This window comes from Salvelinus fontinalis, chromosome 8 (assembly GCF_029448725.1).
Source record: "Salvelinus fontinalis isolate EN_2023a chromosome 8, ASM2944872v1, whole genome shotgun sequence".
NCBI classification, from domain to species: Eukaryota; Metazoa; Chordata; class Actinopteri; order Salmoniformes; family Salmonidae; genus Salvelinus; species Salvelinus fontinalis.
In genome coordinates, this window is record NC_074672.1 from 17,257,903 (window position 1) to 17,272,463 (window position 14,561).

A 14,561-nucleotide genomic window follows, 5' to 3' on the forward strand; every position below is an offset into this window, starting at 1 on the left:
AATGTTTAACACCCGCATTAAAATGTGTAATTTTATATTTTGACCATCGACAATGAATATTGAGCAGTGAGCACATATTTTACATTCAAAAGTGTGATCTATGTCCCTTACAGCAAGTCTCTAATAACTTTACACACCCACCAATTATTAACTTCACCATGTTCTTTTTAAATATGAAATTTTGAAAACGTATCACATTTCATTAGGCACAATAAATCTAGACTGATGGAGAAAAAAATCCCATTCCAAAACCATTTACACTTTTGTAATTTCAGTTTCACTTTGCATTTTCAAAAAGGCATGTTCATTTCTACATTACTCAAAGAGGGGTAAACCCTAAAACCCAATACATTACTTTATGTAATTTTCACTTTGCCTTAATCCACAGAATAGACTTTCGAGTTACACTTAAATGATAATGCCAGAGAAGCTGGTGTTTGGAAGATATGTTGTCAGGGGTCTTAAATGTCCACTGTTGAAAACTAAATGTTAGTCTAAAAGAAATGTGAGATAATGTCTAGATGTTTTGTTTATAGTGGAGATCCAGTTTATAAATTGCTTGGCTGGGCTGATGAGACAATGGATTGCGCAGTCAGATGGAACAGAGTAAATAGGCATTTTAATGTAATAGATTTAGCCGGTGGCAACTTGTGGAATAGACGCGGCTGGAATGCGGTTTTAACCAATCAGCATTCAGGTATAAACGAGTATAAACCCTTTTATACAACTGGTGGGTCTAATCTTGAATGAACAAGATTTGTATAAACAGTGCTGTCTGTCTCTCTGACATTTGCAACATTGTTTCAATATTCAAATTCGATCTCCTGCTGTCCCAAAGTAATGAATTTGTCGTGAGTCGGGACGAGATAGACAGGCAGGCAACGTTTCTCAGCCAGTCGAAATCATGATTCAGCTGGCATCATTTTTATGGATATATACAAAACGATGTCAATTGAAAAAGTCAAAACGAAACGCAGCTCATTTGCAGTCTTTCAAGCTTCCGTTTGAAGTGATTGTGTTACTGTAGCTGTGTTATATTGCGTAGCTCCTCTGAACAACAGTGTCCTGACGAGTGAGCACATTTTCTATGCCAGGCGAAATCGCGCTTCGTCAGCTTATTGTTATGGATGTGTCCAAATAAATGTAACTAGAAAACAGCTTAAACAAATGCAAATGCAGTTACTTTGCTGTTATTCTGGCTGCACTTTTTGACGTGACTAAATTAGCCGTAGTTGGCTAGTTAGCAAGCAAGGGATGGGCATCTCTAGCAACCATTGATTTGTGTAGGGACTATATCTTGTGGAAGGATGAAAAAAAGTGATAATGCCCTCGAAGACGGTGTTTGGGGGATATATTGGCACGTTTTTCCAACGGGTGGGTCTAATCCTGAATGAACAACACCCGTGCCAATATATCCTCCAAGCACCGTCTTCGAGGGCATTATCACTTAAATATTCAATGAGGTGAAACTTTTAGAACCTTGTAGCCCAATTCTACAAGACGGAACATCTGTTCTACAAAATGTATTTCTATCTGACCATTTTGTAACGTTGAATCCTTCTGAACAGACCCCACCATTGCTACTGTTCCTGGTAACCCACTGATGTATAAAGTAACCATGCCATCATTCCACTGACCAATCGTTGTTCTTGTTCCCACAAATCAGGTTTGGCTCTCGCGAGAGAGCGTGAAGCAACTACACGGCTGTTGCCGAAGTCGAAAGATTGTTACAGGTAGGTAGCTGTATGTCATTTTACAATACAGCTGTCTATTATATTTCATATAGATAATGATTGTTATTATTTATTGTATTGTACTTTTCGTTCATGTGTCAAATCGAGCTTTCGGATGTTAAAATTACACGTTGGTGGGCGATGCACCAACAAGCAGCTTGCTAGCTACGTTAGCAAACAACACAACAAGTCATTTCAGGTAGGTGTTTTGCTGGCGTATTTACATACACAATCGCTGCTTTCAATTATATTGGGTTGCACAAAACCGCCGTGGGAAGCCAGAAGCTAAGTTGAAAGGGAATTGTATTTAACGTTACTGTGCTGTGAGTGGAGGGTTGGCCATTTATGACGGGGGAATTTGAGACAACATATCTAAAGGATTGTATTATTAATGCCAGGCACCACAGGCTATAATGACATTTTTGCATCTACCTATCTATTTTTTTGGTATTTTGGTCCATTAATGAGTATTTTCAAAAAGTAAGCAATTTTAAATAACTTCATAAATATATTTTCTTTAGTTTGTCATATTAGCTAATTAATATATAAAAATATATTTTAACCACTTTTTAAAATGGTCATCAATAATTTCCAAGCTTACTAGCTACATTGAATTACACAATTTCAATGTCCATTTCGTAGAGTTACAAACTGGACTACATTTAATAACTTACTTTGAAGAGATGGTGATTGGGTCTAAACAGGCCTTTGGCGTTTGGTCGTCTTAATTCAGTTTACTTGTCTTTAACTGCCTGTTCTCGGAAGTCAGACTCTTCCCACACCCCAACACATTTTTCTTAGCTTCAGTACTATATTCTCCAGACTTGCCCAGGGGGAATTGTTGATATGCTGTACATTATCTATTGTAGATAACATTTTATTTGCCAATAATGCATTTTACATACATGTCTTAGTGTTTTACAGATAGAAAGATGAAACAAGTATTTATCTGTAATGGACAAGTCTGGTCCTAGAGTGTTTTGTCACAAAATGAAACAAAAATATTTAGGCTAACTTCATCCAGTGTCTAGAATTTTTTTTTGTCTGGTATGCAAACATGCACATATTTAATGAGACATCACCTCATTTGCATATCTTTGTATATAAAATATTTCAAATCATAATACAAATTTTTATTTAATTTGTCTACATTCAACTGGTAAAAGTTGATTGTGATATGATTAAGAGAAAATGGTGTGGTGCCTAGCCTTAAACAGACTTACCAAAGGTGGGTCTGTTGTAGATCCACTTCCCTTCTGCTTACCTTCTGTCAATGTAAAAGTCCCCCATAAATTATAACTTTTTTTTTTCCACGTATGGCGTACGTACATGACTTATTTTGACATGAGGTAAGAAGAGAAAGTGAGTCTGTTTAATTGACTACAGCTCAGCTTTCAACACCATAGTACCCTCAAAGCTCATCACTAAGCTAAGAACCCTGGGACTAAACACCACCTTCTGCAACTGGATGCTGGACATCCTGATGGGCTTCCCCCAGGTGGTAAGGGTAGGTAACAACACATTTGCTACGCTGATCCTCAACATGGGGGGGGGGGGGGGGGTAGGCCTGATCACTCACAACGATGAGACCGCCTAAAGGGAGACCTGGCTGTGTGGTGCCAGAACAACAATCTCTTCCTCAATGTGATTTAAGACAAAGGAGATGATTGTGGACTACAGGAAAAGGAGGACCAAGCACACCCCCATTCTCATTGACGGGGCTGTAGTGGAGCAGGTTGAGCGTTTCAAGTTCCTTGGTGTCCACATCAAAAACAAACTATCATGGTCCAAACTAGGGTTGCAAAGGGTCGGAAACTTTCCGGGAAATTTCCATGTGAAGTTAAGCCTGGGAATTTTGCTTAAATTCATCAAAAAGGTTGGCTTATAACAACTTTTTTGTGGGATACACATAAGGCAATTCTAGGTCTTGTGGCATATTTTGGTTAAACTATCCCCAATTCAATGAAATTGCAACCATCTGCATGCACAGTGCATTCCATCACATGTACAGCTGTTTCTCAAGAGCTTCCACACTAATGAGATGCTATTGAGTCCACACCACCACACTGTCTGAGCCAAGGACTACATGCTTTCTGGTATGTTGTGATTACAATACTGGGTGGGGTGAATATATTTTATGACATAATTTTTTTGTAAACTAGTAAATAGTAGCCTACAGCAATGTGTGTTTAAATAATTTCTAACTTGTTAACAATTTCTGCTGGTTAGTTTTTGCTACCATGTGGGTTTTAGCTTGCTTGAGCCTGCTAACTGATGTAAATTCACCTGTTTCCACACATTTAATTTTAAAACCTTTATCTTACAAAGGGGTTGTTCAATGTAACTGCTTAATTATTTATTTGTACATGGAATTGTATTTCAAATGTTTTACAAATGTTTTTCCCCTAATGTTTACAGGAAAATGCCACGGGCACTATCTGATGTGTGGAGACATTTCACTGCAGCTAATGTAGAAGGAAAAGCTGTGTACATTTGCAAATACTGTGTCCAAATCATATGTGAAGAATACAACAGATGCAGAATCATCTGGGCAAGTGCATAAAGTTCCCTCAATGCTCATAACAAGCAACCTCTGACAAAAGTCCCTCTTCTATTAGAGGTGAAAATTATGAATCAGACACCTTATCGATAGCAACAGCTCATGGTCCTCCTGGAACCAGAAGTTTATTTTGACTCAATGGAGGAACGTAGTCAGAAATGCTGTTGAATGTCTGGTTTGAGCTGTGTATGCAACTGGTTCACCTCTGCTCACAGGCAATGTGTATTGGAAGAGATTTCTGAATGTTCCTCACCCAGCATACACCCCTCCAACCAGACATGCTTCATCTACTCATTTGCTGAATGCAGAGTTCAAGTGAAGGTCAAGCAAATCATAGAGAAAGCAGACTATTGCAATCATCTCTGATGGGTGGTCGAATATTCGCGGGCAAGGAATAATTAAAGATATCATCTCCACCCCTCAACCAGTATTACACAAGGGACAACAGACACTGGTCTCTACATTGCAGATGGCTTGACTGCAGTCATCAATGACCTTGGACCACAGAAGGTATTTGCACTGGTGACAAATACCCTCACAGCACACCCATTGGCTGTGCTGCTCATGCATTGAATCTGCTCCTCAAGGACATCATGGCACTGAAAACAATGGATACACTCTACAAGAGAGCCAAGGAAATGGTTAGGTATGTGAAGGGTCAAGTTATAGAAGCAATCTACCTCACCAAGTAAAGCGAGAAAAGTAAGAGCACCACATTGAAGCTGCCCAGCAACACCCATTGGGGTGGTGTTATGTTTGACAGTCTCCTGGAGGGGAAGGATTCTCCAAGAAATGGCCATATCTCAGTCTGCTGATATGGACAAGCCCCATCAGGAGGATCCTCCTGGATGATGTATTTTGGGAGAGAGTGGTAAGCAGCCTGAAACTCCTGAAACCTAAAGCAGTAGCCATTGCACAGATTGAGGGAGACAATTCCATCCTGTCTAATGTTCAGACTGCTTGCAGATGTAAGAGAAGATATCTGTACTGTCCTGCCCACATCACTGTTGTTCCAAGCAGTATAAACTGCAGTTCTGAAATGCATCAAAAAGCGTGAAGACTTCTGCCTGAAGCCCATACACGCCACAGTGTACATGTTGGACCCCAAGTATGCTGGCAAGAGCATCCTGTCCGGTGCAGAGATCAACAAGACACGGTGTCATACCGTGCCTCGCCACCTTGGCCTGGATGAGGGCAAGGTTCTTGGCAGTCTGGCGAAGTATACTTCCAAGCAAGGGTTTGGGCTGGAGATGCCATATAGCAGTTGTGCCAACATATCTCATCAGCCACCTGGTGGAAGGGACTTTGTGGGTCTGAGGCTCTTTCCTCTGTTGACTCCATCTTCCAAATCCCACTAACATCAGCCGCCTCAGAGCACAATTGGTCCTTGTTTGGGAACACACACACCAAAGCATGCGACCGGCTGACCAATACAAGGGTTGACAAATTGGTGGCCATCCGGGCAAATCTGAGGCTTTTTGAGCCTGACAACGAGCCATCCTCAACAAGGTTGGAAAGTGAACGTGAAGATGAGGCCCTAGAGTCTGATGTTCAAGAGGTGGACATTGAGGACGTCCAGGGAGGAGACATGGAAGCCTGAGAGGAAGACAACCAAAGCTTTAGTTTCTAGACTATCATTTTACAGATGTATGTCCTTTTTGGGAGATGCGATCATTCAATATTCCCTTTTGTTGATCAGTGAAATCATCCCATGTAAATTGTCAACTCATTTAATTAAAGTTCAATTTGTAACAACAAAAATCTATTGGGATTTAATCATTTGCAATTATTCCTACTTATAAGGTTAAAGATTTGTTTCTGTCTCCATATGATATGGTAAATTGATCCAATGCAAAAAAATCTACATTTTAAATGGTATTTAATATTAATTTTCATATTCCCACAAAGTTTCCGCCTGAATATTCCCCAAAATTTGCAACCCTAGTCCAATCACACCAAGACGGTTGTAAAGCAGGCACGACAAAGCCTATTTCCCCCTCAGGAGACTGAAAAGATTGGGCATGGATCCTCAAGGTTTTACAGCTGCACCATCGAGAGCATCTTGACTGGTTGCATCACTGCCTGGTTATAGTAACTGCTTGGCTGCAAGGCACTACAGAGGGTAGTGCGTATGGCCCAGTACACCACTGGGGCCAAGCTTCCTGCCATCCAGGACCTCTATACCCCTATTTTACGCTGCTGTTACTCTCTGGTTATCTTTGCATAGTCACGTTAACTCTACATGTACATATTACCTTGACTAATCTGTGCCCCCACACATCGACTCTGTACCCGTACCCTCTGTGTATAGCCCTGCTACGGTTATTTTACTGCTGCTCTTTAACTATGTTACTTATATTTTTTACTTCTTATTTTTCTTAACTGCATTTCACTGTAAGGTCTACACCTTTTTATATTCGGTGCATGTGACAAAGTTTGCTTTAATACGATCCTTTTAGATATTGTCTCATGCCCCACGTCATAATGACCAAACATCCTGCCCACCGGCACAGTAATTTGAAATTGAATTGTATTTCACTTCTGTCTCTCTATACTGTTTTAGCAATACAATTTAAAGCGATGCTAGCTAGCTAACGTTGTTTTGGTTTTTCAAACACTACTTCAGTCACTCTTGACATAAACGGCAGGTCAGTGCAATAACTAGATACCTGCTACAACACATTTATTTATTTTCATATTCAAATTTTGCAGGATCCAATGATGAGTTACATGGAAAAGCCTGAAGATATTACGAAAGACGAATGGATGGACAAACTGAACAATGTACAAATACAGAGGGCTGACATGAACCGGCTTATTATGAATTACCTGGTGACAGGTATACCATCATTCACACTTTGTCATTTGCTGCTAAAACAACCTCCAATCTGCGCTCAATCCCAGTTTACTGTTCTGCTCCAAACGTCTTTGGCTTTTCAGCTCGTTTCTACTTGCAGAATCACTCACCTTTTTCCTTGATCTATCCTATATCCGGTTAATTGTTCTTGTGATTTTGATGGTCTCACTCTTGTCTGTGTTTGTACAGAGGGGTTTAAAGAGGCAGCTGAGAAGTTCCGGATGGAGTCTGGGATCGAGCCCAGTGTGGACCTGGACTCGCTGGATGAGAGGATAAAGATCAGAGAGATGATCCTAAAGGGGCAAATACAGGAGGCCATCGCACTCATCAACCGCTTACACCCAGAACTGCTTGACACCAAGCGCTACCTGTACTTTCACCTGCAGGTAAGGATGCCCTCAGTGGACTGTTTTGGGACCAGCTCCTGTCCAAATCATAAGCATCTCGATGTGGATGTCCATTGCCTACACCAAAACTGTCATCCCGCTCCATTTCTTTCCCCTTTTCCTCTTTGTAGCAACAGCACTTGATTGAGTTAATCAGGCTGCGGGAGACTGAGTCTGCGTTGGAGTTTGCCCAGACACAGCTGGCAGAGCAGGGGGAGGAGAGCAGGGAGTGCTTGACAGAGATGGAGAGGACGCTGGCTCTTCTTGCCTTCGATACCCCAGAGGAGTCGCCCTTTGGAGACCTGCTTAACATGATGCAGCGACAGAAGGTGTGTGTGGTTGGTCTATAATCTGCATCATTGTATTATTAGAGCCTCTTTACGCTACACTAGTTTGACAACACATACTAGTTCCATTACATATTTTTGTAGTGTAAAAAGACTTACCTTACTTGGCCCAGCGTCGTCCGGGGTAGGCCGTCATCGTAAAGAAGAATTTGTTCTTAACTGAATTGTCTAGTTAAATAAATAAAATGCCTGTATACAGCATTTGCTGCTGGCCAAATTGAAAATTACAGGTTTTCAAAATGGCCACACGCTTTGTAACGCTTTGCGGTGATCATGTGTGCAACATGGTTTGGATGAGATGCTCCTGTATAGTTATCCTTATTTAGTTTTTCTAAATACTAAGGTATTTATGGTATGCTATTAGCTGCACACAGGAATGTGCCTTTGGCCACACCACATCCAAGGCTAATGTAAGGATAGTGTAAAAATAAAATGTGCACATCTGAAGTTGAAGAGATGCAGATCTTACTTCACGTATTTTACTAATAGCCTTAATGTGCATTTGTAAAGGGGTCTCCTTTTTTATAGGTGTTCTGTGTGACTGTATTCCTGTAATTGACACACCATTCTTTCCCTTCTGAATGCTCTTCAGGTGTGGAGTGAGGTGAACCAGGCTGTGTTGGACTATGAGAACAGGGAGTCAACGCCCAAGCTGGCCAAGCTACTCAAGCTGCTGTTATGGGCTCAGAACGAGCTGGACCAGAAGAAAGTAAAATACCCCAAAATGACAGACCTCAGCAAAGGCATTATTGAGGATCCCAAGTGAAATGACGAGCAGTGACATGGACTACCATACTTCCTTTCTCCTATTTATAATCCGTGAAAGACTGGATTATAACGGGAAAATAACATGTATATAAATACTTTTTTCATGTTGCATGTATGAGAGGACTTAATTGAGTGTGCAAATGCTATATGGCTGTATTTAAAAAAAAAAAAAAAAAAAAAAGACACTGATTTGAACATTCAAGAGTACCCACATTTATATACACTTTGAGAGACCACACATTTAAATGACTGGTGTATATTTGATTACCTGAGAAATTGGTATGAATCACTTTTACTTGAGTGTCATGGTCGGTTCTGAATATAATTAAATTAGTTTTTTAAGCCACTGAGTTGCCACGTTGAGTGTAGGTGTTAAGATTTTATACAAACCATATAGTTTGTTAAAGGTCCAATGTAGCTGTTTTTTATCTCTATCAAATCATTTCTGGGTAACAATTAAATACCTTACTGTGACTGTTCAATTAATGTGGTCAACAAGACACATAGATTCTTGGTGAAGAGCAATTCCTCAAGCAAGAATTTTGCAAGGATTGTCTGGGAGTGATCTATTGACAGAGCTCTTTCTTATTTGTGATGTTACCAGACACACCAAAACTCTGAGCCAGTCTTTTCAAACAGCTCTTACACTATCACCATTTTCAAAATGTCACAGTATTTCAACCTCAATTGTAGAAATATGTATATTGAACACAGGAAATATATATTTGTTTTAATGCACTGGGCCTTTAGGCTCCTTTGTAAAGGACAGAGGGGAATATAGGCTAAAAGCTATTTAAAATTTTTTGTAAGTGTTTGGGTCATGTGGAAAAGGCCAGGTAACAGTTATCTACAGTAATTTGATTGGTTAAAATGGCAAGTCTATCTTCTGGACATCTGGTCTTAACCTGTCTACTGATGGATGAAATTATTACACACACAAGGAAATACGGGTGTCTTTTAAATGGTTGACTGAGTTTACATTCCCTTCTGTGTTTGAAAGATACCTGAAGCTCTGCCGTGTAGGTTATATTGAGGCATGAAAACCTTGACCTTTCACAGTATTAAGGCTCTCCTTCATAAGTAGAGAAGTTGGTGTAAGGTACACATGACCAGATTGCTATTAAGAGTTAGTAACCAGTCTGAATTTGTACATTTACTGCACAGAGGCATGTGGTGTAAATATTGTTCAATGGGTGAAAGTCACTGTAGAAGTGCCCATTTCTTGTTTATGTTGTGATATTTGTTTATTTTTTTACCTGCTGCTAAATGTCAATTTCATTGTATGATCAGACAATGTGATTATGCACAGACTACAGAGAACTCCCCCCCCCCCCCCCCTAGTATTGTTGGGTGTTTTTGAGGTCAAATGTGCAAATATAGAAATACACTTTAATGAGTTTTTATTTAAATTGGTCAATCCAGCATGACAATCCAGTGATGGGACTGTTTCCTGCATTGTGTAGCCTTGCTGTCGAGGTTAATCATTTATTCTTTGCAGATGTGTGATTTTGGTGTAGGTAAGTTGGGCTCCCGAGTGGCGCAGTGGTCGACGGCACTGCATCTCAGTGCTATAGGTGTCACTACAGACCCTGGTTTGATTCCAGGCTGTATCACACCTGGCCGTGATTTGGAGTCCCAAACGGTGGCGCACAATTGGCCCAGCGTTAGGGTTTCGCCGGGGTAGGTCGCCATTGTAAAAAATGATTTGTTCTTAACTGACTTGCCGAGTTAAAGGTTAAATAAAACTTTTACCCAGTCAAACGTTTGCGCATATGTTGTGACATTTCTTTTTGGTCTTTGGCAGAGGTTTTCTTCCGGCTTGAGGTGAGTCAAAGTTAAGGAAGAAGGGTGCAATTGCCGCCTGCAAACCGGGGCGTTCCTGCATTTGCAGGAACCCCTCTGTACTTCTATTGTTACAGTTTTTTGTTAGGACAGGCGGGAGGCGAGGCTGCTTCATTACAATAGGTGGTGTTGATGCACAATAACATTGGATGCCAGCTGCCGATAAACCCCCACAGAAGAAGGGGGGGTAGCGACAACTGTAAATAGCTAGCCGTACACCGGTAGAGGGTGTTCTTCGTCCCCGCCGGTCGGCCACTGTTTTCCCGCAGTTCCGTTAACGACAGCGAGGGCAGGTGTTTGGTAAGTGGGAGCAAAGGACACTGTGCTAGCTGAGCCAGCTAGTCTGGTACACAGGAGGCGGGGGTGACACCGTGTGCTATCTAGTTAACTAACATGTTAGCTAGCACACGGTGTCTCTAATTAGCAATCTAGCTAGTTAGCTAACAGACTGTGTCGCCCCATCCTCCCATCTGCTGTGCTAGTGGGAGGCGGGGGCGAACAGTAGTCCGTGTCCTTCGCCCCACCATTATCCTACAGATCTGTTAACAATGGTGAGGGCAGGTGTTCGGGGGGAGGGGGTGGTGGACCTCCACATCTGACTTCTTCACCTGCAGGATCGCCTGAGACCAGCTACCCGGATAGCTGATGAAGCTGTGGGTTTGCACAACCAAAGAATTTTTGCACAAACTGTCAGAAACCGTCTCGGGGAAGCTCATCTGCGTGCTTGTCGTTCTCACTATTGTCTTGACCTAACTGCAGTTTGGTGTCGTAACTGACGATGACCACTGGCATGCTGGAGAAGTGTGCTCTTCACCAATATATCTCGGTTTCAACTGTACCGATCAGATGCGTTTTGATGAAGTCCACGTTGTGAACAGAGTGCCTCATGGTGGCGGTGGGGTTATGGTATGGGCAGGCATAAGCTATGGACAACGAAGCTTATTGTTGTGCCATTCAACCGCCATCACCTGATGTTTCAGCATGGTAATGCGTGGCCCCATGTCGCAAGGATCTGTACAGAATTTCTGGAAGCTGAAAATGTCTCAGTTCTTCCATGGCCTGTATACTCACCAGACATGTCACCCATTGAGCATGTTTAGGATGCTCTGGATCTACGTGTACGACAGCGTGTTCCAATTCCCGCCAATGTCCAGCAACTTCGCACAGCCATTGAAGTGGAGTGGGACAACATTCGACAGGACACAATCAACAGCATGACCAACTCTACGAGAAGGAGATGTGTTGCGCTGCATGAGGCAAATGGTGGTCACACCAGATACCGACTGGTCTTCTGATCCACACCCCTACCTTTTTTTGTAAGGTATCTGTGACCAACAGATGCATATCTGTATTCCCAGTCAAGTGAAATCCATAGATTGAATTTATTTCAATTGACTGATTTCCTTATATGAACTGTAACTCAGTAAAATCTTAAAAATTGTTGCATTTATATTTTTGTTCAGTGTACATCTTCGGGACTCATCCTAGAAGACAAAGGAATATAGTTTGTTTTATATGCCATGACTTAGTAATCTTTTCACCAACAGAACAGGGGCTAAAAAAAGCCTGTCCTTACTAGTGTAAGGGAAATTTAAATGTTTGTGCTATTCTTATAACTCATTTCTGTGTTGTATTCATGTGCTGTTCTATGAACCAATTTCTGTGTTCTTGCAAGTGATTGACTGTACAAATCCTCACTATCAGTAGCAGCAATTTGGCAGTATGCCCAGACCTTGTTTTGAGAGATATCTCAGTTTCAAGGTTTCAGCTTAGAGAGATAGAAGCCTCGTGAGGTATTGGTCTGTAACATGTTATGAACCAATATTGGTCTGTCACATGGATGAAATAAAACGGTAATGATTAATTAATTATGCTAAATCATGCAAATATAACTTGTCTGTATAGTCATATATAATACAACTGCTTGGACTGCCCAGGCAGAGCTCCTGATTGATGTGTACTATGGTGCATTGAGTTGGTTGGAACCTCTCCAGTGCGCTGACAATAAACAATGATTAATTTATTATTGACTTAAGAGTGTCCCTTTGTAAGAATTTCCACGACACTAGAAAAACATGTAAAGGACTGGACACTATCCAGAAAACTAAGTAATGATCTTTCAGCAAAAGTCTAGATCTCAGGAGAGTATATATCATTTCACCCTAGGAGAAACATCCTTGAAACATGCCACCAACTATACTTATCTTGGTGCTTGGTTTGAGTAAATTCATCCGGGCGGTTTGACGTGTCCATAAAGTATTTTACAGATAAAGCACACAGGGAATATTTTGAAATGAGAAAAACATAGTACAGATTTAACCCTCCAATTACAATTTGGCAAATACTATTTGACTCTGTCATAACATCATAGGGCAAAATCCCCACCTAAATTTTAAACACCTGGCAAAAATATTCTAGGTGTGCACAGAAATGTCCCAAACCTAGCCTGCAGGACAGAACTGGGGGGATTCCCCATAGCTCTCCAAGTTGAAAAAGAGCATCCAAATTCTGAACTCAACTAACACACTGTAATCCAGAATATTATCATCACAAGGCTTTCTTATACAAACACCACAACCCATAAATTGACCCTTTAAAGCTCAGATACACTGTCATCAAGGCAAAGGGTGGCTATTTTGAAGAATCTCAAATATAAAATATATTTTGATTTGTTGAACACTTTTTTGGTTACTGTATGATTCCGTATATGTTATTTCATAGTTCTGATGTCTTCACTATTATTCTACAATATAGAAAATAGTAAAATAAAGAAAACCCTTGAATGAGTGGTTGTGTCCAAACTTTTGACTGGTACTGTAGGTAGGGGTAAAGTGACTAGCGGCAGTGTATGTGGTGAGTGTGAAAGTGTGTGTGAGTGTGTGTGTAGTATCAGTATGCATGTGTGTGCATGTTGTGTGTGTGTGTCAGTGCAATTGTGTGGGCAGAGTCCAGTGTGTGTAACATAGAGTCAGTGCAAGAGAGTTAGTGCATAAAAGGGTCAATTCAGGTATGTTTATTTTTTATTTATTTAACCTTTAATTAACTAGGCAAGTCAGTTGAGAACAAATTCTTATTTACAATGATGGCCTACTAAAAGGCAAAAGGCCTCCTGCAGGGACAGGGGCTGGGATTAAAAATGTAAAATAAATCAAATATAAATATAGGACAAAACACACATCACGACAAGAGAGACAACACAACACTACATAAAGAGAGACCTAAGACAGCAACATAGCAAGGTAGCAAAACATGACAACACAGCATGGTAGCAACACAACATGACAACAACATGGTTGCTATTTGATGAGCTATTTAGCAGTCTGGTTTAGAAGTCTTATGATGGCTTGGGAGTAGAAGCTGTTTCAGGTCCTGTTGGTTCCAGACTTGGTGCATTGGTACCACTTACCATGTGGTAGCAGAGAAAACAGTCGGTGGCTTGGATTACTGGAGTCGTAATTTTTTGGGGTGGACCTTCCTCTGACACCGCCTGATATAGAGGTCATGGATGGCAGAGAGCTCGGCTCCAGTGATGTATGGGCCGTACGCACTAACCTCTGTAGCTCCTTGCGGTCAGATGCCAAGCAGTTGCCATACTAAGCGGTGATGCAACCAGTCAATATGCTCTTGATGGTGCAGCTGTATAACTTTTTGAGGATCTGAGGGCCAATGCCAAATCTTTTCAGCCTCCTGAGGTGGAAGAGGTGTTGTCGTGCCCTCTTCACGACTGTGTTGGTGTTTGGACCATGATAGATTCATAGTGATGTGGACACCAAGGAATTTGAAGCTCTCGACCCGCTCTACTACAGCCCTGTCGATGTGAATGGGGACGTGCTCAGCCCTCCATTTCCTGTAGGCCATGATCAGCCCCTTTGTCTTACTGACATCAAAGTCACACTGCCATTTCTCTGACCTCCTACCTATAGACTGTCTCATCATCGTCGGTGATCTGACCTACTAGCGTCGTGTGTCTGAAAACGTATTTGATGGTGTTGGAGTCGTGCGCGCCCACGCAGATGTGGGTGAACAGGAAGTACAGAAATTAACTAAGCACGCACCCCTGAGGGGCCC

General features: G+C 41.4%; 1 protein-coding gene across 3 annotated transcripts; it reads left to right on the top strand.

Annotated features, from left to right (window-relative positions):
• Positions 1–1,627: 1,627 nt before the first annotated feature.
• Positions 1,628–10,416, top strand: LOC129860755 (glucose-induced degradation protein 8-B homolog). 3 transcript variants are annotated; one of them, XM_055931462.1, is made up of 6 exons: positions 1,628–1,733; positions 1,842–1,932; positions 7,006–7,132; positions 7,340–7,536; positions 7,668–7,865; positions 8,476–10,416. In XM_055931462.1, exons 2-6 carry the CDS (start codon positions 1,849–1,851, stop codon positions 8,647–8,649), a joined length of 780 nt encoding a protein of 259 aa, XP_055787437.1. In that variant the 5' UTR covers positions 1,628–1,733; positions 1,842–1,848; the 3' UTR covers positions 8,650–10,416. The 3 variants fall into 3 exon arrangements, with proteins under 3 accessions (XP_055787437.1, XP_055787440.1, XP_055787438.1); XM_055931465.1 differs by lacking the exon at positions 1,842–1,932 and having other exon boundaries at positions 1,634–1,733; XM_055931463.1 differs by lacking the exon at positions 1,628–1,733 and having other exon boundaries at positions 1,740–1,932.
• Positions 10,417–14,561: the final 4,145 nt, after the last annotated feature.